This window comes from Diadema setosum, chromosome 9, assembly GCF_964275005.1.
Source record: "Diadema setosum chromosome 9, eeDiaSeto1, whole genome shotgun sequence".
In the NCBI taxonomy this organism is placed as follows: Eukaryota; Metazoa; Echinodermata; class Echinoidea; order Diadematoida; family Diadematidae; genus Diadema; species Diadema setosum.
In genome coordinates, this window is record NC_092693.1 from 34,814,556 (window position 1) to 34,842,396 (window position 27,841).

General features: G+C 39.0%; 1 protein-coding gene across 1 annotated transcript; it reads right to left on the reverse strand.

Moving 5' to 3' along the window:
* Positions 1-537: 537 nt before the first annotated feature.
* LOC140232513 (probable aminopeptidase NPEPL1) lies at positions 538-21,225 on the reverse strand. The gene is made up of 12 exons (XM_072312607.1): positions 21,061-21,225; positions 18,316-18,501; positions 16,633-16,890; positions 16,352-16,433; positions 13,347-13,489; positions 12,038-12,115; positions 9,050-9,150; positions 7,244-7,298; positions 5,895-6,039; positions 4,436-4,536; positions 3,218-3,328; positions 538-1,467 (listed from the first exon to the last, which is right to left on the reverse strand). Exons 1-12 carry the CDS (start codon positions 21,220-21,222, stop codon positions 1,312-1,314), a joined length of 1,578 nt encoding a protein of 525 aa, XP_072168708.1. The 5' UTR covers positions 21,223-21,225; the 3' UTR covers positions 538-1,311.
* Between the last annotated feature and the right edge of the window lie 6,616 nt (positions 21,226-27,841).

Sequence of the window (27,841 nt, forward strand, 5' to 3'; positions counted from 1 at the left end):
AAAAGGGTGTGATTTTATATATAGTATTAGGGTCATCATTTCATTGTACTTGTATACATTTTGATACTCCAGGGACCCATTTCATAAAAGATGTTAGGATAGCAACTCTTGCTGGAATGGCAACTGATATGGGAGCATGTCCTTTTGGATGGTGGAATAGGTAAAGGCATTCCACAATAGATCGCCGAGGTTCAGTTTGTGCTACAATAAAGCACATATGAATTATTACTAAGAGTAGAATAAGATTATGAATCCTATCTATGGAAATCTATGGTGAGGCAGTGTGATTCTGATTTTTTTTTTTTTTTTTCGTTGGTAAAATTACGAAATCTTGCTAAGTTACAGATCTGTATTAAAATGCACAAAATAAATCCAAGTAAGTCCAATACACACACAGAGCTTTGTTGCAGTGATTGAAGAGAATTAACTTCTTCTTTTTTAAACCCGTTCCGTACGGGAATCTTGTTACCTGCGTATTAAGTCTATGGGCATTGCAGAATTCAGTATGGAATGGGTTAAGAGTACCCCCCCCCCCCCACCAAAAAAAAAAAAAAAAAAAGAAAGAGAAAAGAAATAGTTTTAGACACACATGAGTCAAATCTGATTACAAATAAACTGCAAAAAACACACATATAAACTCTAAATCACCTCAAGCCAACGTTGGTTGCAGTGACATGGTCCTACCGAGAATAATATTACTTTTTGAGATTTCTTACCTAGCTCTGAAATTGTTTTTTTGGGCATGTCCCTGTAAATAATCAGTCCAATTCCCTGGTAGTGTTTGCTTCTCTGATATGTCATCAGGCTAACAAACATCTACAGTGTTTATCCCTTGAACTCTCATTGGCCTCCTATATTTCTTTCCGATGAAAACCTGTGTCAGACAGACACTTTGCAAAAGTGTTGATCACACAGAAAGCTTTGGTTTGAATGATTTTATTAATACAGTCTAAAGGGTAAGGTTACCTGGTTCAGCTTGATTCTATTGTTGTGCTGAGTTGTAAATCCAACAAGTGTGTTTCACTTCTAAAAGTGGATTCTCACTCAACCTACGCTATACTCCTTCTATTCCAAAATACATGTATATTTGGTAGGGCTGATAGCTGAAACAAAGCGATTATCTTTCAGAGTATAAAGATAACACAGTGATACATATCCCACCAACAAAATGCTGAAACTAGTGGTGTTTAGAGTAAGAAGGGAACAAAGAGTGACAAAACTCTTCCATCCATAATCACAGCATACACCTCCTGCCTGTTTTAGGGATGTCTATGCTGCATTTGCGCGTGACAAGAGAGGGCGCCCTGTCGGTCATATGAGGCGGATCTTCTTGGTGGCGCTCTCCACTGCCATGTCGTCCATGGCGTCATTGCCGAGAGGCGAGGCAGCTTGGAGGAGGGTAGAGTTGGAGGCGCGGCCGAACAGGGCCAGCAGGAGTGCAACGCCAAAGCCTGTCGCCCTCTCCCCCTGACCAGAGCCAATCAGTGAAATAGGGAGAAGATCAATTAGATTGCAGTAAATACGGTAAACAAGCAATAATCACTTGAATGAACTTTCGCGAAATTCACAAGGAGCCACTATTTGCAAAAGTTTTTGTCTCACACAATCCAGTACATATAGTAAACTTGGTTTTTTTTTTGTGGGGGCAACTCGTGAAAGTTTTACACTGCGAAAAAGGCAGTCAGCTCCAATTCAGGGAAGTTTTATGCTGTAAATGTTTCTGGTTTTACTTGTGACACATTTTGTACAACCTCAGGATACATTGTACATGTATGTGTGAGAAATTCTATGGCCCAAATCCATGAAGGTGGTTTAAATTTAAACCATGTTTTTTGCAAATTTCTTCTGCGTGTACATGACTGACAAACTGCGTACGTCAACAGACGTCCAGTAACAAATGTGCATTAATACGTTCATGTTAAAATTACACATATTTCACGCTTACTTTAGACCACAGCCTAAATTTAACCCATAGTTAAGTTTAAACCACCATCGTGAATTCGGGCCCTTGTGTCAGAACAAGAGGTTGAATCATTCAAGTGGTCCAGTGTATCGGGTTCAAACATTGGAAGGTCCACACATCTTCCTCTTCTTCTTCTGGTTATCATAAAGTCTGCCTCCTTCAATAAGTTGAAGATTCTTGCAGACTTGTGTTATTTACATTATAATACAGTTTATTTACAGATATTTACAAGCACAAAACAAATATGAAGAACAAGACTAGCCACTGCGATCAACCATTAGTCGGTTAAGGAATACTCCCACAGATGGCGCTGCAACAATTTCCGATGACAGGAAATTCCAGCTCCTTACTTTACTGTTCTTGGAAAGAACGAATAGCGATGCGATTCAGTTCTCGAGTATGGTATCTGGTAGGAATGCATCATGTTTATTAAGCAAGATGCATTTATCCCATATGTCATGTGCAAGCTCAAAAGAGTAAAAAGTGTTGTCCCTCATATTGTAAGGTACCAGTATGGGGAACAGAAAGAATACTCCATTGCTCTGCTATAAGTCATACATACTAAATACCTCATTTTGGCATAGAAATTGGAGAGGAGTTCTAAGTATGGAATAGCCATAGCCCAGATATATAAAAAATTCTTAAATTTTCGCAGAGCACTGGCAATATGTGCTTGATACAACTTCATAATGGCAACTTTTGAAACTAAATAAGAGCAAAGACATTACAAGTGGGAACAACGCCATCATGCTCTATGTAATCTCTCTGACTATACTCATTCTTTCATAATATCCTTGCAAAACAGCAGTTGATAAAAAAACAAACAAACAAACAAACAAACAAATTGGATGGTGCAATATCAGAGCTTTTTTACTGCACATCATCAAAGTGGCAACATCATTTGAAAGGCACACAGCGCTATAACAGAAAAGGAGAGGTCCCAAATGGAACACACATTTATTGAGGTTTTTTGATAGCAGAATACCAATGTATCCTCAGTCCCGTTTTATTGTTATGCATGTTGTGTATGGCTTCTTTGAATACAAAAGTCAAGGTCTGCAACTTGAACTGCAAGATGGCTATACACAACGCCAATGAAAATCATTGATTGACCTGCAATCTGTTATCATTTGATTAATAATCTCATATTTAGTCACATTTGAGCTCTGCAATTGGACAAAAGAAACCTTGCTCAGAAAGTAGATGACAGAAAATGTGGCATAAGAAGGACTTCACGCCACAGCAGTCACTCACCGAATAGCTAGGTGCGGCAATGTCAAAGTGAACCCATGTCCCTCCAAAGTCAAACCCGATGTGCGCACCGATGAAAAGCCCGGCACAGGAACTCTGCGCATTGCCACGATCCTGTGAGAGATGTAAAAGAATCAAGCAGATTTTTTTTTTTTTTTTTTTGAAGGATGAGCCAAAAGAGGGTATTCATACATGTTTAGAAAATGTTAAAGATGACCATGCATGACATATAGGTGAAATGTAATTGGTTAAAATCTTGGTTATTGTGTCTACTATCCACAAATGTTTATCTCAGGAAATCCATAATGTCATTTATCTGGTTGCGGACGAGTCCAAAGTATACCCGAGTATGGGAAATGTGTGTTGTAGCAAAATCAAACCGTCCTCAACTTGTTAAACTCACAAAAATTGGTCTTCCTTATCTAAGCCACAAACTGCTTCAAGACAAAGGTAAGAGATTTTTTTTTTCCCCTGCTGAGTGTACATAAATATAGAATGACTGCACTGTCTTGCACAAGTGAAATGTTAATTAAAGTAATTTTTCCCAGATTAAAGCCATCAGAAATTTGCCAGGGTTTAATATTTCATGCCCTTTACATAATAACAGATTCACTTGTGTCATGCCCCCCCCCCCCCATCCTATGCAATAACTATTCACAACTATACCACTCAAACAGATATTAGCTGAATACATGGCTCATGCTGGGACAACAGCAATATCATCACACCAAGATCCATGTCTGCCCAATGCTAAAGCGGTATTCACCCCCATACAGTCTATCTTGTAGAGTCATAATTATTTTTACATATGCACATCTTTAGATGGGAGCACTTTTACATACAGCACTCTTAGGACATAATGTATTTCAGATATACAAGAAATTATACCGCATTTGTACCAACATTTTGAATGCTCAAAGTATGATAAGACACATATTGGTGACTATCCTCCTCTCTGTTTTTCATATAAATTCTGTTAAAGCTCTAATTTTGTGGTGTGATCAAGTTCACTATTCTATGATTTTTTTTTCTTTTTTTTCTTTCCGCAACATTTAGCACTTAAAAACAAGAGTAGATAATAACTTACCAATGATAAGCTTAAACATTCATCAAAACTAAGGAAGGGAGAGAAATATATAAAATGAGAGTGTAAAATGAGAGAAAAATAATAAAACGAGAGTGAGAGAAAGACAGAAACAGAAGGGGTAAGAGATGACTTACTGCTACAGAGTTCTTCATATCAGCAACAGCACTGCCAAATTCACTGAAGTGCAGCTCTGGGCAGTACACCATGGGGTGGACTAGGTCTCCGCTGCTCCGTCCTAAAAAAGAAAAAACACAGAAGAAATAGTGTGAAAAACAAACGAGTAAATAGAGAGTAAATGTGACCGTGCATCACAAAACCAACAAAAAGTCGCACGCACTGATTTTGTGTGAGGACTTCAGATTTGTCCAGATTGTGCTTTCTTTCCAGTATTTAGATAGGTTAGGAGACTCCATTCGAACCGAGTTATACATTGTTTTAAAGCTTATAATCTGCTCTTTTAGAATCTACTCTTATCGAAAAATCCATGTTTGGCGACTTTTTGTTAGTTTTGTGATGCAGGATCACAAATATACATTGTAGATATGAGATAATGAGAACAAAATAAAGATAGATATAAGAACAAAATAAAGATGGTATAAATATTAGACACAGACACTAGTATCTGAAATAATGAAATTAAAAAATGTTACAACAAAAATCCAAACAAAAATTCCTGCATGAATTTAGAAGAAAAAGATAATTACTGCATTTCTACAGCAGTCTAGTAGGACGCTTATGTCGTCTTATCTAACAGCTTTCGTATATAGCACCAAAAATCAAGAGTTATGGCTGGTAATAACACATATGACTCAACACACATTGTAGGTGACCTTTAACCTGTATGTCAAAGTCGATAGTGAAAACCGTATCCGGGCAATTACCCCCAGAGGGCAACTACCCCCCGGCTAAATACTGGTTAGTGGTAAGGTTAAAGTAAAGATTAGGGTTAGGGTTAGGTTTAGGGTTAGGAGTTTGGGTTAGGGTTAGGATTAAGATTAGGATTAGGGCCAGGGGAAGGATCCAGGGTTGTTGCCCAGGGGTGTAATTGCCCTAGACCCGGTGAAAACATGTCAGAGAGATCTTGGGTGCACACACAGACAGATCGACCCGAATCCTTCTTACTACAATACAGTCCTAAGGGACAATGCAAGCTAAGGGTACAGCCAAGAAGCAACATCTTAATCATAGTCAAATGACCTTTGTCCCTGTAATTCAACCTTTTTACCTCCATCCTTTAATTATGATATTTAACAGTGAATCAAATTTCTTTAATTCCACATGACTTACCAAGCTGAAGACATGACTGGAATGTAATGCAATATCAAGCTACAGTTATCTTTGTCCGTGATCTTTACACTTTATACATACTTGACTTTTCTTGACTTTATCCAAAGAGATTAAATCTGTCTTTTTCTCGATAACCCGTCTAGAGGGATCTACCAAATTATATCATCACTGGAAATTCTTGGCTAAAATTATGGGCATTACATTCTGAGGCAGGATTTCTGTTACCTTTGACCTTTAACCTTGAGGGATTCATCCAGCCTCTTTTCAAATGCTGGGAACGGGATAACAATAAAGTACAATTCAAACCTGCTTTGACGGAAGCCGTCTCCCATTCCTCGCTGTTGGACAAGAGGCCAGCATGGTACTTCCCTGTCGAGATGCCCTGGGCGCCTGTCAGCGTTGCCATGTCCACGATGATGTCTGCCTTCAAGTCACGGGCGGCATAGGAGACCTGGACAAGAATGTTATTGCAAAGGAGCAACCTCAAGCAACTACTGAGGATAGAGTAATCTCACCACTATGCACATCTTGGAAAGTAGATAGGTCATTGGGTACACTGTTGTTGGTTACAATGCACACATGAGCCCTGTCTGATCATGCACCACACATCAATTTGGACCCTAATGGAAGAACAGAATCACTGTAATAATGATTCTGACACAAGCAATCCATCCATACTGTAATCTTTCTTTGAATTTTCTATGAATTATGTATTGTTCTTGGTACTGTTTTTAATGTGAATTGAAATGGAGAATAAATTAACAAAGAAACAATTGCATATATTGAGTAATTCTAGTCAAAAGAGCAGAAGCTCAATGAGAACCTTAAATTTAGCTCAGGATAAATTTCAACAATTAAACATATTGAGACTCCATACATTCGATTTGTGCTGAGAAAAGACATTCATATTTCACTTCTCCGGATACCTTGGACTGTACATGAAAGATTATGTGATGACATGCAATAGATGATGTGTAAATTTTTAATAAAAACCCAAAGTGACAAAGATCTCTTACAGTGAAAAGTCTCAGATTCAATAACATTCAACATCATACTAATATCAGTCTAAAGGTAGCTCAATGTATCTCTGGATTTTGCAGTGAGAATTATATGTATGCCTTGAATTTCTTGTCTCCTTTTAGCTTCCAACAGATGGTCTCATTTCCACAAAATTTCATCCCATACAAAATCTGCCTCAGTTTAGCTCAAGCTTTCTGCACCTTTCATAAAAAAATACAAGTATGCCTTATGTTTCTTTTTTTTTTTCTCTGTGATTACATGCTACTTTAATTGACATTAATTATCCCAATTACCACAAATTTCATACCATGAAACAAGATTTGCCAAATAAAGTTCAAACTATGTACAGGCTTAGCAGTGAGCAATACATACAAACTAAACATTTTTTTTTTCTTTTTGGCTGCTTAATAGTACAATGTGTTGAAATTGTCAAATGGAAAATTTGCAGGTTCATTTCATGATGTGCTGGTAGCTATTGCTTAATCAGCTTCTATCAAAATCTTTCATGATGGTGATTTCTGCTGTGACAAAATCATTTTCATTTCATTCCCCTCTCACACTGATGATTTTAAAAGGGATCATTGGTATAAAATTATTATATCTACACAACTGCAGCTGCCAGAGGTTATACTTACACCATCGGCTAGTACTAAGCGTCCTTCTGCATCTGTATTGTTGATTTCCACTGATCTGTGATTGTCCAAGAAAAAAAAAATTGACACAAAATGTTGGTTTGAGCTCAGATCATGATATGTGCGATAACCACGTTGCACACTACAAACCAATCTAATCAGTTACACAGAGATAAAGAACTATGATTGATGCACATTAAAAAAAAAAATCTACTTTTTCCTCTGTATAAACACATCACTCATGAAAATTTGGTGAATTATGTACAAATTCAAATTAGACTCTCAGATAACTACCCAAGTTTGGTCAGGCAAACTCCTCAGATGGGTCTGCTTACTCACAGTCAGAAGAGAGCCATGTACATTTTCATGTAATAACGTATACACCAGATCTCATGGCAAGATGATACACTGAAATAAATCTGCTATACAGGTACGGTGTAATCATGGTGTGTGGGAACAGTGGTGCTTAAAGGGAAAATAAACCCCAAGAGCAATGTGGATTGAGTGAAAGCAGCAACATTATTAGAACACATCAGTGAAAGTTTGAAGAAAATCGGACAATCCATGCAAAAGTTATGAATTTTTAAAGTTTTGGTGTTGGAACCGCTGGATGAGGAGACTACTAGAGGTTATGACGTATGAGTGGACAACAATACCAAGAAAATATAAAGAAAATTCTATAAAAATCAATTTTCCATGAAAATTACAAATTCCATCAACTTGATATTGACATATGCTAAGGGTAGCAATTATTCCCCCTGCTTTCTGAAAGTGGTTGGTCCATTGCTCTTTCATAATTCTAGAAAGTGAATTTTTGTTGAATTTCCTTTATATTTTCTTTGTATTGTTGTCCACTCATACGTCATATTCTCTAGTAGTCTCCTCATCCAGCGGTTCCATTACCAAAACTGTAAAAATTCATAACTTTTGCATCGATTGTCCGATTTTCCTCAAACTTTCACTGATGCGTTCTACTAATGTTGCTGCTTTCACTCAATCCACATTGCTCTTTGGGTTTACCTTCCCTTTAAAGATGCTATAGCATGGGGATACCATAGAGTGGGAAGGCTGAGGCGGTTCAATAATCCAAACAATTGAGAATCCCTGTGACCAATTGTACACAGCTTTATTACTGATCTCTATGTAAGCACACACACAGCGGAAGACCCTGGACTGGAGTCAACCTGGAATGAGCATGCGCTTCGATGCACATGTTCACTGACAAATGGTTTACTGGTGCCATTCAATCGTGGCTTTCGAATGCATCTGGTGGGCAGCACATTCAATCAGATCACCTATGTTTCCTCATGCTACTTGGGCTTTAAACATCAATACTAGAGTCTCAGTGAATATGGTTACATGGGGCTACCCCCTATAAGTACTGTCCAATACAAGACATGAGTTATAATTTCTGATGGCAGCAATGCATTCATCAGTATGGTCTATTGATTAGAGGAAATAGTGTTTCTGATTTGGTATTTCAAAATGAAAATTCTGGTTTCTTGAAGAGATAAATAGCCCTCTGATTTCCTTAGTTCACTCCCCATTGATGACAATGCACATGCACTACCACATTCATTTATTTAGATCACGTTATTAATTCCAAGATATATATATATATTTTTTTTTAAATAGTGTGATAAGCTAAATCAACATATTCAAGAATGAAGAAATCAAACTGAGATCTGGTTGATTCAGTTTATCTACTTCTGGGAAAAAAAATTATCATTTGTACATGTATGACAAAATCAAACTTTCATCTCTTATGCAAACATACATTACAGTTTACCCCAAAGCGGGTTTTCTCACCTGCCAGAGTACATAATGTGGACATCATCTGGTCTGGTGGCGTCAGGACCAACGGCATTTTCAGCCAGGCAGAATAAGGCATGGAGGTTTTCCTGGAAACCCTGAGTAAAAAACAAAAACAAAAAACTAAAACAGTAGGAGAAAGAAACAATGGGAGAACAACCCAACCTCAAGTTTTGTCTATGAAAGCTGGAGTGATCTGACCACTGGTGTTATAATACAGGTATGTTTCATTATAACAAAGTCTTTCTGATGCCAGTTCTGTTTTGTTATATTGAAATTTCATTATAAGTCAACTGTAAAGTATACATTATGTGACTCTGCATTGGTCACAAAAACCAACAAAAAGTAGCCAGACATTGATTTTTAGGTAAGGACAGATTCTGAAAGAGCAGACTCTAAGCTTTTAAATGATGTACAACTCAGTTCAAATGGACTCTCCTAACCTACATTGTATCTATACATGCATACTGAAAAGAAAGCACACACTCTGGAAAAGTGTTTACTGAGAAAAAAGGCTCTAAAGTATGGCGTCTATTCAAGTGCTTAATCTTACCAAGCCGTGCTGGCTGTGCAATGAAAGGGACAACTAGAAATGTCGCTATGGCGACTGGTATGCCTCCGCCATAATGCATGATTGTCCTAATAAGTCTAGATAATACATGTGGACAATGTGTGATTACATTTTCACAAAATTGGCAAAATATTACAATGACAAGTTTGTCACAAAGGTGTTGAATGTTCACCTTCCTTGACCTAGGTTTAATTGGATGAATAGGAGAGCATGTATTTGGGATTTAAGGGTTTTAACTTGACTTTGACCCATTCATACATTTATGCATTGAGTAATTTCTGTATTGAATAGTAAATTGTTACCATTTTCATCTGGCCTTTGACCCTAAAATTCATAAGATAATCACTGTCAGGCAGAAGATGCATAAATATGTAGTACGTTTCAAGATAACTTGAGCAACTTCCGAGATATGGAGGAAAAAATTAGTTCAGCACTTTCACTTGATCTTTGACCTTTTGACCTTTGAGGCAAAAACAAAAGAAAAAATAAACTTTCCAGAGAATCTCTTTTAGGTTATACATGCATACACCAAGTGTAAAAAAAATAATAACAATAATCCTGCTGGCACTGCATAAACATGAGGGAAATAGTAAAATTTTGAAGCATTGCCCTTGACCTTTGACCCCTGACCTTTGACCCCATAAACCCTGAATTCTCTAGATAATCATTGCCAGTCAGTACATCTATATATAGTATGTTCCATGAAGATACCTTGAAAAATTTCCATGGTACAGAGAAGAAAGGTGAAGTTTTCATATTTTACTTGACCTTTTGACCTTTGACCTCATGACCCAAACTTTCACCAGAGAATCTTAATTGGGTAATACATGTATACACTAAGTTTCAAGAAAATATCTTCAGGTATTGCATAGATATGGTGGAAATAGTGAAATTTTATGTATTTGACCTTTGACCTCGAGCATGTGCACCCAAAAGGTTGATAGGCACAACTTCACCCCCTAATACACATACATACCAAGTTTCATTAGGATACCTCAAAAGGTTTTGATAGTTACCCTGTCCACAAAATTCATTACGGACGGACGGAAGGACAGACGGACGGACGGACGGAAGGACGGACGGACGGACAACCCGAAAACATAATGCCTCCGGCACCACTTCGTGGCGGAGGCATAAAAAACAGGATGTGAATCTCCACAGCACAAACAATGAAAGGATTACCAGATTAAGCTGAAATTGATCATGCTCTATTAAAGGTAGGGGATACCTTTTACAGACCTCCCAAAATGCAGCAAAACATTAAATATGAACCTCAGGGGACTTGCTTAGGCCACTGCTTAGAAATTTGGAAGTCAACAGTTATCTAAAATTTGAATAATGCACAAAACTCAACTACTCAGTAGTTCTGTGTGTCAGCCACACTTAAGCCTTTTTGTTGCATTTTTCTGTATTTGTGATCTATAAACACAAATATAAAAGTACAAGAGCTGATGTAATAACATATAGAGTGTGTGGCAAGAATGTATATAGAAATGTTTGTAAGTGTTGATGAACTTTCTTCACAAAATATACATGATGGACACACATGCAGTACATGGGTCTGCAAAGGTAGCCTAGTAATGTACTGGAATTTACGGTGAGCCCCGAAAACAATTCAATTCAAAATCTAACGGTCAAAAAAATGTACTAAATGTTACCTTCCACTTTCAATACTTTATGGGAGTTTCTAAAATGATACTCTCTTCAACATACCACTGTATTTATACAACTCTTCATTTAAGGCGTGCAAATGGGATTCCCTACCTTTAACACATTCTGTCCTTGACTTAATACCACCTTTCCAAGCAGAGGCATCATCCTTGTGTTAGTAACATAATATGCTAATGACTGGTACTAACAACAGTTTGTCTGCATCCAGCTCAATTGCCTGTGTATCATAAAAGCACTGCAATGACTAGCATTTTTTTTCCAGGTAGCTTTTTTTTCTTTTATCGAAATAGCTTGGAGCTGGTGCTGACCTTGGCACTAATCCTTAGCATATTCCAAAAATGGCTGCCATGAAATGTAAATCATGTCATCATTCTACAAAACAAATGATAAACTGCATGGCTAACATACCGTTGGAGACCACGAGTATGTGACTACATGTTGTTAATTAATGAACATATAATTTGTCTCTCACTTAAAAAGTTCATTGGATGCTTAAAATCTCATATTACAAACTCTCTTGGAGGAAGACTTATCTGGCATAATTCCACCCATTCTGATGGAGATACCACACAGCCAGTTGAAAGTGGTCTTGCATTGGAGTCATTTGATTATGATGGGGCTACAGTCTGTACCACGTGAAATCAATCAGTTTGTTATCTACACGCATGTGAGCAGTATCTGAGTATTCAGGATGCACTGCATTACACAGTAATGGTAATTACGGTGAAGGAATGGTTACATACTGTTTTGACTGCAGTGTAGAAAGCACCAAGAATTGCCGCTGCTCCTCCACAATCTCTCTTCATCCCGGGCATGGCAGTCTGAACAGGAGAAAATGAGAAAATCCACAGACCATAAAATGTGACTGTTCAATACAAAACCTACAAAAATTGCACACCCTGATTATACATGAGGACTCAAAATACAGTAGGTGAAATAGGTCACCCTAGTCAATCTTATGTTTTTCATAGTTTCTGAAAGAGCAATACTTCTATATAATTCCACAGTTTGGAATCATAAAACGAATGGGAAATTATGTTTTCATAATTTTTTCTTGAACACTTTTTTTTTTTTTTTTTAAGCGTAATTACGCACATCTTAGAGGCCCTCTTTCAGCAAAAGGAACAGCAAATATCCTTTACACACTCTTAACTTTCAACTCTAATAAGCTTTGGAAGGATCATGCTACTGCTTTGAAAGTTGCACTTCATTGTTCTTGCTATGGTGTGTTACATCCTGTTTTTTTTTTTTTTTGTCCCATTCATTGCACAGCTAGCATGGCTTGGCAATATTTCGTGCTTGAATAGATGCTATACTTCAGAGCCTCTTTTCTCAGTACACACTTTTCCAGTGTGTGCTTTCTTTCAATATTTACATAGGTTTGAGAGAGTCCATTAAGAGTTTCCATTCAGGCTTCAGAGTTTCTGAAGCCTGAAGTCTGCTCTGTCAGAATCTACCTGTCACTAAACATCAATGTCTGGCAACTTTTTGATGGTGCTGTGATGCATGGTCACAAGTGAACTGAAGAGGGCAACCTAAATGTTGATGCTCATGTTTTCAGAGTAACGTGTGAAAGAGAATAGAAACTACCAGGGAATGTCAACTGTGTGCTCTATTGACATCTCTTTGGCAAATGAGTGGAGTAACAGTTTAAAATCTGAGACATGCTATGGAGTAAAGGGGCAGACTTTTACTCTTTCCCCTCCATGTAAGTTACACAAGTTCACAGAGACTGACGTGAAGCAAGCATAAAAGCAAAGATGCAGCAGCAATCAGCAGGATAGGCAGAAAAATGGGCAGAAGGATTGAAGGACGGACAACCTGAAAACATAATGCCTCCACTAACCTGACTGAGGAATTAAAAACAAAAACAACAATAACAACTAAAAAAAAAAATGCTTGTCATTTGGTCAATGCAGATTCCAGAGGTGACAGCAATGAAAGCAGAGCAGAGTTTCACTAGTAAATGGTGTCTGCTTCACATAATGTTTTTATAGTTTGGAACATAAATATTGGTGCTGTTTTTGACAATTCCACCAAAGAAATTCTTACCTTGCCCTTGATACAGAGTCCGCCAGTGTCGTACACGATGCCCTTTCCAACCCAGGCAATGGTCTGTGAGGCATTGGGTGGACGGTGGCTCAGGATGGCCAGGGCTGGGGGGTCGGCAGCTGCTTTACCAACACCATAGATTCCTGCACGTGGTATTAAGTGAACAAAGTGCGTGGAGGAAGTGGTGGAGGCTTTTGACTTCATGGAGGAAAAGTAGTGATCGCTTCGGACATGTTGCTTTTCCCAGCAAATGTATTTAATGACTAGGAAAAACAACTTTAGTGAAGATGGAATTTCAACGTCCAGTTTTCCTTTACAACTACAGAACATGCCCAAATTCTGTCACAGCAAAAATACAGTTTTGGTCATTCTCACTCAATCTCATAGGAGATTTCATTTTCTAGATGTCCAAGAGAATGAAGTACCAGGTACTGTTAAAGTGGATATTTTCTTGTAAGTAATTTTTTTTTTTTTTTGCTCTAGAATCAAAACATTAATTATGTGAACATATGGCATGCAAAAGATATGTGCGCGCTTTTATTTTTGTGCTAGCTTCTGTTTGCACAAAATACACAAAAATTTCCATTTTTACAGTACCCTCTGGCCCACACAGCCATTGCATGTACAATGTTCCATACTGCTCAGGATCCATCTAACCCCATGGTGGATACATGTGTTCATGAAATCAAGACACATGACAATAGGAAGACAGAGATGACACTAATGATAATTTTATGTCACACTGGAGGAGCTACAAGTGTTTGTTTTTTCAATATCTTTGTCACAAATTTGTCCCATCTTGTTTCAGCAAAGCTGACTTCATTCATTCGATATCGATAATTCATGAAGGGAATACCACTGAAACACTTGTCACATGTTTTTTTAAACCCATTGAGGACGAGTCCCGAGTATACTCGGGCAGGTGTTTACAAATGAGAAATGCATGTTATGGTAAAATCAAACTGTCCTCAGGCCTTGGAATACATCCTACACAAATCTAAGCATATAAAACTAGAGAATAGAAAGATACACATTTCAAAGGTCCAAATGAGCAGCTGCCTGTTGATCAAAGGATTGTGTTTCCCCTTCTGTAAGGGTGCTTGGGATGTATGTCTTTACTATGAAAAAATCTACGAAAATTGTGCCATTGCTACATTCAGTGCACTTTTACACAGTCAGGTTCTCTATTACCTGACCACAAAAGACACCAAGTATTGCTAGGCGAGTGACATGCTGTGTTAATTCCTCACATAATTACACCATAGCTACTTTGTACATAAAATGTTTTGTCAACTGGGCACTGAATTCAATCAACCCTTATACAAAGAAAAAACGAAACAAACCATGCCATCATGCACTGAAAAATGATGCCAGTTTCATCACAGTTAATGACCTACTGTTAAAGTGGATATTTTCGCGCGACTATTTTTTCGCGCTCGGCCGGGCAAGAAGAGTTTCGCATGTTTTTAATTCCGCGGAATCAAGACATCAACTACTGGAACACATGGCAAGCAAAAATATTCGCGTGCTTTTATTTTCGCGCTAGTTTCTGGTTGCACGAAAATTTCAACACCGCAAAAATTTCCACTTTTACAGTATATGCTTGACAGTTGCCCTCCTTCCACATGGTAAACTGAACTGAAATCATGGGGATACGATACCCATCAATATGCCTTTTACATTTCTGACATTACAATCTTATGGGGGATCTACTAGGAAGGTGAATGAACGACAGCCCTCTGGTCACTTGGAAAGCTCTCGCTATTGAGCTGATGTGATATTGAATGAACTGTGAGTAGCATTGAGGGTAGTATTTTCTCTGAGCCGTACATCACATTAAGGCTGTCCATACCCAAAGAAAAATGGCGGACTGTATACTTAACAGGTGTTCCAACTAATTCAAGTCTTGATGTAATGGTGGCTACAGTATATCTACTGCATATTTCACTTTAACAATTCTCGCTATCGCCAATGACGTAAAAAGTACCCGGATGTTGATTTAAGCGTCATTTACGGTGCATTATGGGATAGTCCGGTAGAAAAGTCACTTCCGTTCGTACGTGCGTGATACGTGACTAATGCTATTTACACACATAACCGACTGTATTCTACGTGTACTTCCTGTTTTCTTGACTTGAATTACAGCTTTAATATGATTTGAAATTTCTCCATTCTTAAGAAATTGCAGTTAATACGACTATTGGTTGTTGCTGTGAGGCTGCCATGTGTTGTTCGCACGACAATAAATGAAAAAAATCTGCAGAAATAGGACCCTTACTGGCATGTGAGACGTGACGTGGCCGCGTGGGTGAAGTTTGCGGGTGACTCCACAGCGCAGCACGTGCACGCGCGACTTACTAGCTACACTAGTGGTAGCAGGCCTAGTGCCTACTCTATCTATGTACGTACTTACTTGGAAGAAGTTGCTTTGGAGACAGGATAAGTTCGAGATCACGGTTCGTTTCCGATTGTGTTCGCGACATTTCGACAGAGAACAAATAAAAAAAAGATGGGCATTAAAATTCCATGACGATATCCAGGTGGGTGAATATTTTCCAGCATATTTTCAGCGTATGCAGAGATGACTGATCTGTGATGTGCACATCGATCGCATGATCAAGCAGTACGCTGTACCGGTATGTGTTAGCTTATGCGTGCATGCTAATGCAAGGCCGGCCACAGGCCGCCGGCCTAGGGCAATGCATGCGGGGACTACAGTGTACGAGTATGACAGGCCTGGCCACTCGCTGGCTCGGGCGGTACAGCCGCCTACATACAGTACTGTACTAGTATCCGTGGTCGGCGCGGCGCTATAGGTAAGGTACACGTACGCGCACGCTAGCGCTGTGCAAATTATGCCCCGCGCCGGAAGTGCTCTTGCTACGAAGAGCACTAAATCTTGACGAAAAAGCCACATCCGGGTACTTTTTACGTCATTGGCGATAGCAAGAATTGATATTACACAACTTGATGCTTACTTAACCTCATCATCTTGATTTATTTACCTCCAAATCCTCTCTGTTTCAGCTCTTCTCCTTGAATGATGACGGGCACAATGCCCAACTCTTGCCCGACCCGCTGGACTTCCTAGCACAAGACCGAAAAAAAAAGAGGAAGCGTCATTGCTTGATGACTTCGTGAATAGAAACATGTACTTGCACTTGGAAAATGCATTTTTGACAATTGATATGTGGAAAAGAACTTGGAAAATTAAAGGTGCACTGGATTTCTATCAACTCCTCTGCAAAAGGTGACATAAAACTGAAGTGAAGTGGTCCATACTCACCGCAACAAAGTGGCAAGTGTTCATCTCGCTGCACGGAGTGTCCACAATGCGGGCTGAGAGCCGCACCGATTTGGCTGCGGAGTCCAGCGTGGCCACCTCCTCTTCTGTGAGGGAGCGGTTGTTGTCATCGGTTACAACGAACTCGACCGTAATCATGCGCTGTGTGTGCTTCCTGAAGCCTGCCTTGCGGCTGTACATGGGAAATGCTCTGGCGATGGCACAGCCCAGAGGAAAGACGTGAGCCCCCTCACACACAACCTGCAATGGTAACAGTTCAACTCTGAACGATTAGAAGGCATGTTAGAACAGAATAGACATAACTATGTGATATTAACATCTTCCTACTTGCAATACTACAACTCTCTAGAATTTACTTTGATGCTGGGAAATTCACACCAACTAAATGGCCAGTATTTGTTTTGTTGTTGTTGCTTGAATTTCTTCGCAGAATAGGAACAAGCTTATTTGAGATATCTTGAGCACTGTTTGCAAACATGTCTCTCTTCAAATATTCTCTCCATAATCATTACTGAGAGGATACAATGTGTATGTGCACGATTTTGTAAATCAGATATTCTCACAATGAACTTGAACAGCAAACAGACGGGCATTTCAAGGAATAATACTTTTAGCCACTCCCCGAGGATGCGAGGCAAATATTTGAGAGCATCATATCTAACAAGAACTACAAGCCTCATAGAAATTAAACTGATAAAATCACTTTCTCTTCATCATAACACTGGGAAATGTTGTAACCAGTACCTGGTGACAATGAGAACACATGCAATCTCATTACAGGTGTATCCAAATTCTCAAAAAAACGTTGAAACTTGGGAGTTCTCCAAAAAATTGATTCTGCCCATGGTTCAAACAATTCTACAGGATACACATTAATGATATGATGATGGTTTGATTGGAAAGAAACTGTCTGAAGTGTTGGCTGATGTGAAACTACAGATCAGAGGGTATGATGGACAGAGGAAGAGAGAGAAAGAGAAAATGAGAAAGAGAAAGACCCTCTTTGACAGTAGAAAAGTCTCTCTTATAATCATGATTGTAATCTCTATTAGAAGAATCATAAATGTAATCAAGATGTATTTCTAGCATCTGAAAGGAAATTATTGTTATCAGGATTCACAAATCCTGATTTCTAAATCAGAATTCTAGAATACTGATTTGTAAATCAAGGTCTGGAGGTGTTTTCAAATCTGGATACGCTTGATTCGCGGAGCACACTGCCTGTCTGAAAGGCTTGATGTCCAAAACTGTCAACATTATTGAGGTGGAGTATAGCTTGACCCTACAATCACTTCTGACAACCAACTATGCAAAGCGTAATGCAATCTGCCTGTGCTTCACTAGCTAGCGCATGCTTTGTAAGTTTAACTGACAGGTCTTGTAGCATGTATCTCAAAAAATCAAATCAAGAGTACAAGCACTGTTCATAAACAGGACATTGGAGCATCTGATTGTTGGAACGTAAATTGAGATCACAATCACGACCCGTTGAGGACGAGTCCCGAGTAAACCCAGGCAGGGGTCTATGGGAAATGCGTGTTGTGGCAAAATCGGCCTGTCCTCAACAGGTTAAAAGAGAGATTCTTCCATCCTCCGAAAGAGAAAGAGAGAAGGAAGAAAATAAACACACCAATCAACATACAAACAAACAGACACACTCCCTACCACTATGCACTCATTGCCGCTTCCTGTCAAGCAGCTGCGGACCAGCTTGGTCAGTACGTGGCAGCGAGATGGAGCATTGTGACGGCTTGCTTTCACTGGAAGGGCAGCCAGGGAAGCATTGTTGAACCACAGTGGGATGGTATCGGTTGGGGACGGCTGCAACGAGTCTACCGCCATCTTGTATGACTGAAAACCAGAGTAGAAATACAGTGTAGCATCAGTGTGATTTTATTCATATATCAGCATACAATGTAGAGCAGTAAATGGATGTGACGAGAGAAATTATGTACACTGCTTGCACGTCTATGTAAAACACATCAACGATTTAATATCACAAATATGAAATATTTCATTCACAGTCCATTTGATTTTTGGTATGCTTATCAAAGCTACTGACATTGTAATTAAAAGATTGCTTTCCATTTATTACCAGAGCCCTGTAGACCGTAACACCTAGCTAGTTGTAAAGATGATGCAGCAGGCCGAAGACACAAAGTCTCTGATTTACTCGGCAATCTAGATCTAACCAAGGCCTGTACTGTACATGAACCCATCTTTTTCTACTGGTCTGACCCATCTGTCAGACAAGTAGTACTCCTAGTAGGGCAGTAAACTTTACACTTATTCACTTTTATTGCAAAATAGGTCCCCACTCCAGCTCCATTCACCACCATTCATATCGTCATAGTCGGGGACTTCTTTCAACCTCCATACTAACTTTGCACATAGTGGAGTAGATGTACACGCAGAATGGCTGTTTTTTGTTTTTTGTTTTGTTTTTATTTTTTACTGGTCCATTCCTCTTCCTGAAAAGTTACTGGTCTAACTCTGACACTTTGTGACAGTGATTTTTACTGGTCAGGGCAGGAACCGTCGGACCAGTGGCAGTGACAGTGTGCAGCATTGTCTAACTTGACCGAAAGATCAGTCTTTATCTTTTAGTGATCGTGAATTCTGTAATCTCATTGGTCAATCAACCACTTAATATATCCTGTATTACGTGATATGACGTCATGATACTGTATTACACAGCCAGCTGCGCGTGTACCAAAGACGCTTATAGGAAAGTGCGCGCTAATCCTGTACAAAACAAATGGACAGCGCGCGGTCCTCAAGCGTATTGCGCACATAACCTGAGACCACTAGACGCTTGATAAATAACAGCAACTTATATCTATCTGGCTACTGCACTGCAGTATCTTATGGCGTGTACGTGTAGGTATTTGTATGCGCGCATCGCATGCAGTACATCAGCTTGCGAAACGTGGGCCTAAAGTCAACATGGTCATGGCTGACAGCCAGCGATTTCAACATCATTCACGAGGGGAAATCAGCAAGAAGAAGGTTAGCACTTACACTAAAAGATAAAATCGTTACCCCCTGCTTGTTCTTACGAAATACGGGAAATATCTACGGTCTGGTGCCATCATATATTCCATTCGGCCTTCGGCCTCATGGAATATGGCACCATACCGTAGATATTTGCCCATATTTCGTGAACAAGCAGGGGATAACTAATAATATCTGGTCGTCAGGGAAATGTTCCGCGGAGACTGCGTCTGGCTTCACGGATCCCCTCCTTATACAGACTTAAGTCAATGATGCCGGCTCTTGTGTGGATGCACTGCCAGCGGTCGCGCACAGATCAAACATTGCGATAAACCAAATTTCGGACAGTTTTTTTACATTCAAACAAGTTTGACTTGACATGACACATTATGCATCAATATTTGGGATAAATTTCTTACATTGTGCAATCGAAATACAGTAACTAGGTTATAACGCAGAAATTTTATCCATATCGCAACATCGCCATTCGCTAGATGTAAGTCGCCATGTTGAATCTGTTAGCCAATCACATGTGAGGTACGTGTTTTAATAAAAAATCATGTAGAAAGAGAAACTACCTCCCATGTGATTGGCTAATGGATTCATAATATGTTTCTGCAGTTTGAACGTGACGACACGACGGGCTAGTTGATGTGTGTTTTACGTTGAAAATTCTACCAAATGTTGGATTATTCATTAATCTGGTGAGTGTAGTGCATTCTTGAAATGTTGATTTTGCTATACAAGCTTAAATTTGCCGACCTAGGGCCGTGAATTAGACGCAGTCGAGAAGGGTGAGGTACCTCACCCAATTTTCCATAGAGACAGTGGTTAAGACCATCCACACAGCGATGTGTACTAGAACGCCTATTAACTTCCGTCTGTCTACGGAGGAGAGCGATAACGTCAAAAAAATAAAAGACTCCTCCGGACAGACGGATCTTTCTGTCTATGTCTAACCTGTGTTAGTACTTACATAGTAGAATTCTACATTGATTTACCAACATGTCAAGGTACTGTAAAAATAGTTCTAACTCTGTTAGAATCTACTCAGTAAAAATTTACTCTAACTTTACTATTTAGGGGACTACTTGCTACTCTACTGGCTGCTACTTGTAAAAAGTGCTAGGGCAAGCACTACTAGACACTCTATCTGTAAATTTAGCGTTCATACCAAATTTCACACTCACAATCATATTACAAATAAAATTCAGCGACTGCCTCGCAACTGCCTTGTTGATAATCGCTGATTTGCCATAGCGGCAGTGTTGACGGAGTCACTCAAACGAGCGATTTGTCAATTCTTTTGATCGTTTTGATTGCAACACCAAATGCAGCGAGTGGGACACGACAAAGTCTCGTTCGTGGCTTATCAATGAATGCGGAACACCAATAAGGACTTCATTATGCACTTACTTCTTCGGTAACTCGAGGCTGCAACTTTGTCTTAACAACATTGTAGCTCGCTTTGATCAAATTTGGTAGCTGACCAACGATCAAAACAGCACGATCTGCTGGATCAGATGCGGTGTTGGTTGAGGAAAACTGAATGCACTCAGCAGCCTGTAAGGAAGCCATGGTTGTTCCGTATTGGCCAATTTTTACAGCGCCTGGGTATGGGGTACGGGTGGTGGGCGCTATTATACTAGTATGCGCTGCTCCATACGCTGCTCACTAGCGCTACGCAAAGGTAGGGCAGAGATGCAGCAATGCATGCTGCATGCTATCAGGCAGGTGGGACTAGCTACTTGCCTGTGTGCCTAGCTAGCTTGGCTAATATTCAAAGTGAAAATAAAAACTTTTTCCAATTTTTAAAAAGATATTGACACTGAGGGTGATAGGCCTAGATAGAAACCATTGTTCAGTATTTTTGAAAATAAAGTCTCATAGATGATAAATCTGAAAAGGCATAAGGAAAAAATACATCAAGCTATATGTTTGTGTCGATAAATTTCAACAATAGAAAAAGTAGGCCACAGTTAGGCCTATCTGCTGTATTAGACTAATGAATTGAAAAACATTGTTAATGACACTGTATAACGTGTGAAAGTTTCCTATGAGGCCATGCCGCTTCTGACGTCTGGTTGATCGCGAACAGACACTACCAGTGATACCAAAGTTTTACAAAGAATCAAAGGTACAATATAAAACAATAAACTGAGCTATAGGCCTATGCTTTTTTTCCGTAACTTTTTTTTTTCATGGAAAACATTGCAAATATTCCGCTAAAAGTATCAATAGATTTCACTTCAATGATGAGATATGCAAAAGCTCGATCCCTCGTGTGAGAAAGGGGGAATAACTCCCTCCCAGACACCCTTCTCTCGCTCACAGATACTATCGGCCATACTGGAATTGTAATAATAGCTAAAATGTGACATCGTGTATAGTTCAGCGTATATATGATTTTGCCGTTTACTTTGTCCTGAATATTGCTGTTTCTCATTTTGTATTTGAAAATTGTCTAAATAGTCAACCCGAATGTGTGCATCAGGTCGCTGAATTTCAGTTCTAAAACTGCGAAAGCTCAATCATAACGTGGGACGTGGATATGCACGTACTATGAGTGCGTATAAAAAAAACAAAAACAAAAACAAAACAGACAAACAACGCAACAAGATTTAATTTCGAATTTTTGAAGATTGTTTTAACTTTACACCAAAGTGAGTAACAACATCTTAAAGCCATATAATATCTCCTCTTTCCAATGATATCTTATTTATTCTTACACGGTCATGGATGGCTGAGTAATCATTCTTTTTGGACAATGGGTTATACTGGACTGGGGACCAAGTTTCAGTTTGGTTTTCGTATAATATAGAGAAAAGCTGTTCAGGTCTGGGCTGGACTTTGTGGAAACGGTTTGCTCCTGGGGCCCTTCTTCTTTGAAAACAATTTAACATGAACGGAAATGGATACTTACAGATTTTAAATGAACATGTAATTCCTGAATTAATGGACAATTTTCCTGTGCAACAAAGGGGTGTGTTCAGACGCCTATGGTGGGCACAGGATGACCGCACCAGCCCATCGACTAAAATATAGTTGCAATAAGAAACAGATTGGCTGAGGTATTTGGAAATTGCGTGATTGCGTGATTGTATCATGATGTGGAGTGGCCACCACGATCTCCGGGTCTGACTTGTTGTGACTTTTTTCTTTGGGGTCATCTCAAGAACAAAGTGTTCATTACCCCTCCACCGGACATTGCAACTCTGAGACAAAGAATCACTGATGAGTTTGAAGCTCTTACGCCACCAAGCCCCAATGATTCGCAGGGCTGTGCGTGAGATGGTCTGTGTGGAAAAAAATGGTGGCCATGTTGAGGGGCATGGAATGTAATGTTAAAAAGAAATATCCGAAAGAAGACAGTGGTAAATTGCGTTATTATTAATTTCATTATTCCATTTGTTAAGTTAATTTCTAATACAGGTGAATAAGGTGCATTGATTCTTGCAGTGTCTAAACTTGGTCCCAAGTCCAATTTGACCCATTGTCCAAGAAGAATGATTACTCAGCCATCCTATGACCGTGTATGAATGAATAGATATCACTGGAAAGAGGAGATAAGTGGTTTTAAGATGTTGCTACTCACTTTGGTGAAAAGTCAATCTTCACAAATTTGAAATCAAATCTTGTTACTTTTTTTTTTTGTTTTTTGTTGATACGCACTGTATATCCCCCAGATTCGGAACACGGTGAAGACGCATCAATATGAAATAGGCCTTAATACGTGGAACAGGACGTGACAGATACCACGATCGAACCATTCATGTTGTAACTGAATATCTATATTTTACGTTTAAAATTTATTTAACAAAATGTTCAAACATTCCACATAAAGTGCACCACTGAGATCTGAACTTCGACCTTTAAAAATTTGATGCAAAAGCTCCCTGTTGTGGGAGAGGGAATATACAGTAGACCTCGCTTAAGTCGACACGATAATCAAAGTCCCGATTTTTGCCTTTGTTATTCCTTGAAAATTTCTTCGTCTTAGTCGACATTCAATTTATAAGTCGACAACTCGCGTAAGTCGACCTGATTTTTGAGTGCCCATTGAGCTAAAATATGTGTTAATTCCCTCGTCTAAGTCGACATGATTTTTTTCGCTCAAAATATTATCGCCATTCTCTGAAAAAAAGAATTGTTTTCCCGCTCCGATTCGCAGCATTTCTACTCGGTAATTCGCTAGTGTATACTTCGCGGTAGCGTTCGCGCCATGCGTCCATGGTTTTGTACGCCAGAATAGTACATTGGAGAATTACATGTGGTACACAAAGTAGTTCACTCTCCCCCTTTTCTCCTTCTCGTTATTCTCAAAACGCACAAATTTTGTAAACTAGGTCCTAGTAGAGAATCATTATCAGAACATAAAATAGGTGTTTCCGTTTATCCGACTATTCTTACGTTGATTATTCCGAAGCGGTATTAGAAATCTGGGCCCATTTTTAGAAAATTGATTAAAATGCAACTACATGTAATTAAATGCAACTAAAAATCAAATGCAGATGTATCAAATCACGTGCGACATTGCACATAAACGCAAGTGCGTTGCTAAAAGGCTTGCGTTTGATAATCATAAATACGAAACTATAGAAAATAGTTGTACGAACCTGAAACTCAATTGCGTTTAAACGCAACTCTAAAAATCAAATGAAGTCCATCAAATCACGCGCAACGCTGTATTCAAACGCAAGAGCGTTTGCAGAGAAGACTTGCGGTTTTCGTAAGAAACTATAAACTGCGTCTAAAGGCTTCTCTTAACATCTACGGAGATGCGTTATTGTTGAAAAGTCTTGCATTATTTTCTATTTCGTACGCAAAATTAAAAATTAAACGCAACTCTGAAAATCTGAAAAGACTTGCGTTTGATAATCATACGAAACTAGAAAATTTTAGGGAACTTTTTTAAAAAAACTCAATTGCGTTTAAACGCGATTCTAAAAATCAAATGCAAGTCCATCAAATCACACGCAACGCTGTGTTTAAACGCAAGAGCGTTGCAGAGAAGACTTGCAGTTTTTGTACGAAACTATAAGAAACTGCGTTTAAACGCATCTCTAAACATCTACGGAAGTGCGTTATTGTTGAAAAGACTTGCATCATTTTTTATTTCGTACGAAAAATTAGAAATTAAATGCAACCCCGGAAATCAAATGCAAGTCCATCAAATCACACGGAACGCTGAAAAGACTTGCGTTCGATATCATCTGAAACTAACAGCGTTTCAACGCAATTCTAAACATCAAATGCAAGTCCATCAAATCACAGGCAACGCTGTATCTATAAAACGCAAGAGCGTTGCAGAAAAGACTTGCGGTTTTTGTACGAAACTAGAAACTGCGTTTAAACGCATAAAAATCTATACGGAAGTGCGTTATTGTTGTATCAAAGACTTGCATTATTTTTTATTTCGTATATATAACGGAACTTTCGCCATGACTGAACTTAGTCTGCACTAGCAGGGGAAAGACATCGCAACATTTACACGTTTCAAACTACCGAAACGCATGCTGCTTCACGAAATGTCAATGAAAATATAGTAGCAAATTATTGTTACAGTTCGCTATGCCGAAGGTTTAAATCTCAGACCAAAGTTAAATTAGTCCGACGTTGGGAAGAGATTTGTTTTTACGAAGGTTAGTAATCCGAAAGATGTCGTTTTCGGATTAACAAACTTTTTCTTCTTCTTTTTATTTCAGACTGGCCCGCGCCGTACAGAGCGGTAATGTTGCGAATCGGAGCGCGAGAACAATTCATTTCCAGAGTATGGCAATAGAAATTTAAGTAAAACAAATATGACGACTTAGGGAAGGAAAATCACACATCATATTTCAACTCAGTCGGCGCTGAAAAGTTATCTCGACAGAATCATACGAATCCACACGCATATCTTCGCAGCAACGCATTTGAATTTAAATCGCAAAGTTGAATGCAATTTGGGGAATATGCGTTTGATTTTTCAAATCAAATTTAAAACGTACAGTGTCTAAAAACGGACCCAGGTTTCCGATCCCGCTCTCTCAAAATCTCTCTAGAGATTTAGGAATTGTGCGTTGTCGTTACTAATCCGCGCGAGATTTATGCATGAACTAAAACATAATTGTTGTTAATGTCAGTAGGTATGCTTTGGCGGCAAAAGGAGTAAGCTTTGGGTAGCGATCCGCATCGTGATCTCACTCTGTATAGGGGAAATTAGTTTTCATTTATAAGTCGACAAAATGTCGACTTACGCGTAAGTCGACTTTCGCGTAAGTCGACGTGTTTTTCTCAGTCCCGATTATGTCGACTTACGCGAGGTTGACTGTACAGTATACCCCCGCATATCCGGGGCGATAAGCCTCCCCTTCGGCCGATGGGCTCCCTCGCTTCCGCGTTCTTCCCCATCTTTTTTTTTCTGTTCTTGTGCACCCAAACAAAAATAATGATAATGATGATGATAATAATAATAATAATAATAATAATAATGATAGCAATTATAATAATAACAAATATAGTGGCTACTTGTATAGCGCACAGGTCCACGTTTCGGTGCTCATGGCGCTTCAAAAAATGAAAAGATATATAATTGTGCATATATATATATTTATATACATATATACATACATATATATATATATATATATATATAATTATATATTAGTTATATGTTCAAACATGACAACAGAGAAGAAAATGACAAACAACAAACAAAGACATATACCAGATAAAGAATACAGTATTGTTCCGAACAATGCAGATTGCAACGATGCAGTTGTAGTCCTCAGTGCAGGTGAGAGGAACAGAGAGGTCTACGTTTTAAGTTTGCATTTGAATGTTTCTGTAGATGACAGTTGTCTTAACTGCATAAACTTACTGATTCCACAATTTTGGTCTATTGTATAACGGAGATCCCCCATCGATGTTTTACTGCGGATGTTTGGAGTAACAGGATATAGGCTACATGTGAAGATGAACGAATTGACTTCATGTCGGATTGTATATTTGGGAAAGAGTCACCTATAGGTATACGGGGAATGAACTGAATGATGTAGGCCCTACTAATAACAGAATCTTGAAAATAATCTTTTTTTTTTTCTTCACAGGCAGCCAATGTGAAGAACGGAGAATTGGCAGAGCTACTAAGTCTCACGCATTCTGCGTGAGACTCAAGCATTTAGGGGCCATCTCACGATCTCACGCATGACACCCATTTTCCTCACGCATCGGGCGAAGTCTGCAACTTGGGCCTATAATGATGAGCATATATAGCTCAAAAGATAGTTGCAATTGAAGGTATATTTCCCTTTTGTCTTTCAAAATAAGTAAAAAATAGTCACTTTAGTATGCACCTGATCGCACCATTTAACTTAAGAGCTAAAAATTGAAAAAGCTCCCTGCCGTGGGAGGCCACGGGGGTGGGGGGGGGGGGACCCCCCCTCCCACACCCTCGCTCGCGCGCACATTCACATGCCGAGATGCCGAGTCATGAAAATCTCACTCATAAATTTTTTTTTTGAACTTGACATCCCTGAACTGGTGATATGGAATAAAAAATGATTATTAGTAAAAGTTAACCGGGCAGAAGAATTTTGCAACCGTTGATGTTTTATGGCATCTGTCTTTGGAAGATTACACAACGAATTCGAAAAATCAAACCGATTGTGCAGTTTAATGTTAACGATCGCCCCGTCACTGTACAGGCATGCTAACCTGGAAACATTAAACTGCACATTACTTGAATATGAGACCATTCTGAAGCAAATAATTTTCATACAACAATATATAGATAAATGTACCCTTAAATGAATCCCACAAGGATTGGAACAATCATCCCCCAGCATTCCCACTGATTCCCACTTATCAGTTACTAGCTATCCCCTTTAAAAAATAACAACAAACAACAACAAACAAGCAAACAAATAAATTTACAAACTTAGAAACAAAAGGTTTGGTTGATTTCTTTTACAGTCAATTACTGAAATTAGCTGCTGAAATAAATACTACATTTCTGTGCAAAAGACTGTCGACAGTACTGTATTCTATCAAAACACGAACTCCCTGTGGCTGTGTAATATCAGCTGTACATAGCGCGGCTAATCATGTAGCGCAATGTGTGTGGTGCGCGATCGAATCGCTATTAGGAAATGTACAATAGGCCCTACTGTACATGTATCTAGCTAGGGAAGGAAAACAAGGTACTTTATATCCTACC

Coding starts and splice junctions, on each gene's coding strand:
- LOC140232513 (XM_072312607.1), bottom strand. CDS start 21,222: ATGGCTTCCTTACAGGCTGCTGAGTGCATTCAGTTTTCCTCAACCAAC. Junction 16,891..18,315: donor GCGGCAATGAGTGCATAGTG/GTAGGGAGTGTG, acceptor TTACCATTGCAG/GTTGTGTGTGAGGGGGCTCA. Junction 12,116..13,346: donor GACTCTGTATCAAGGGCAAG/GTAAGAATTTCT, acceptor TCTCCTGTTCAG/ACTGCCATGCCCGGGATGAA.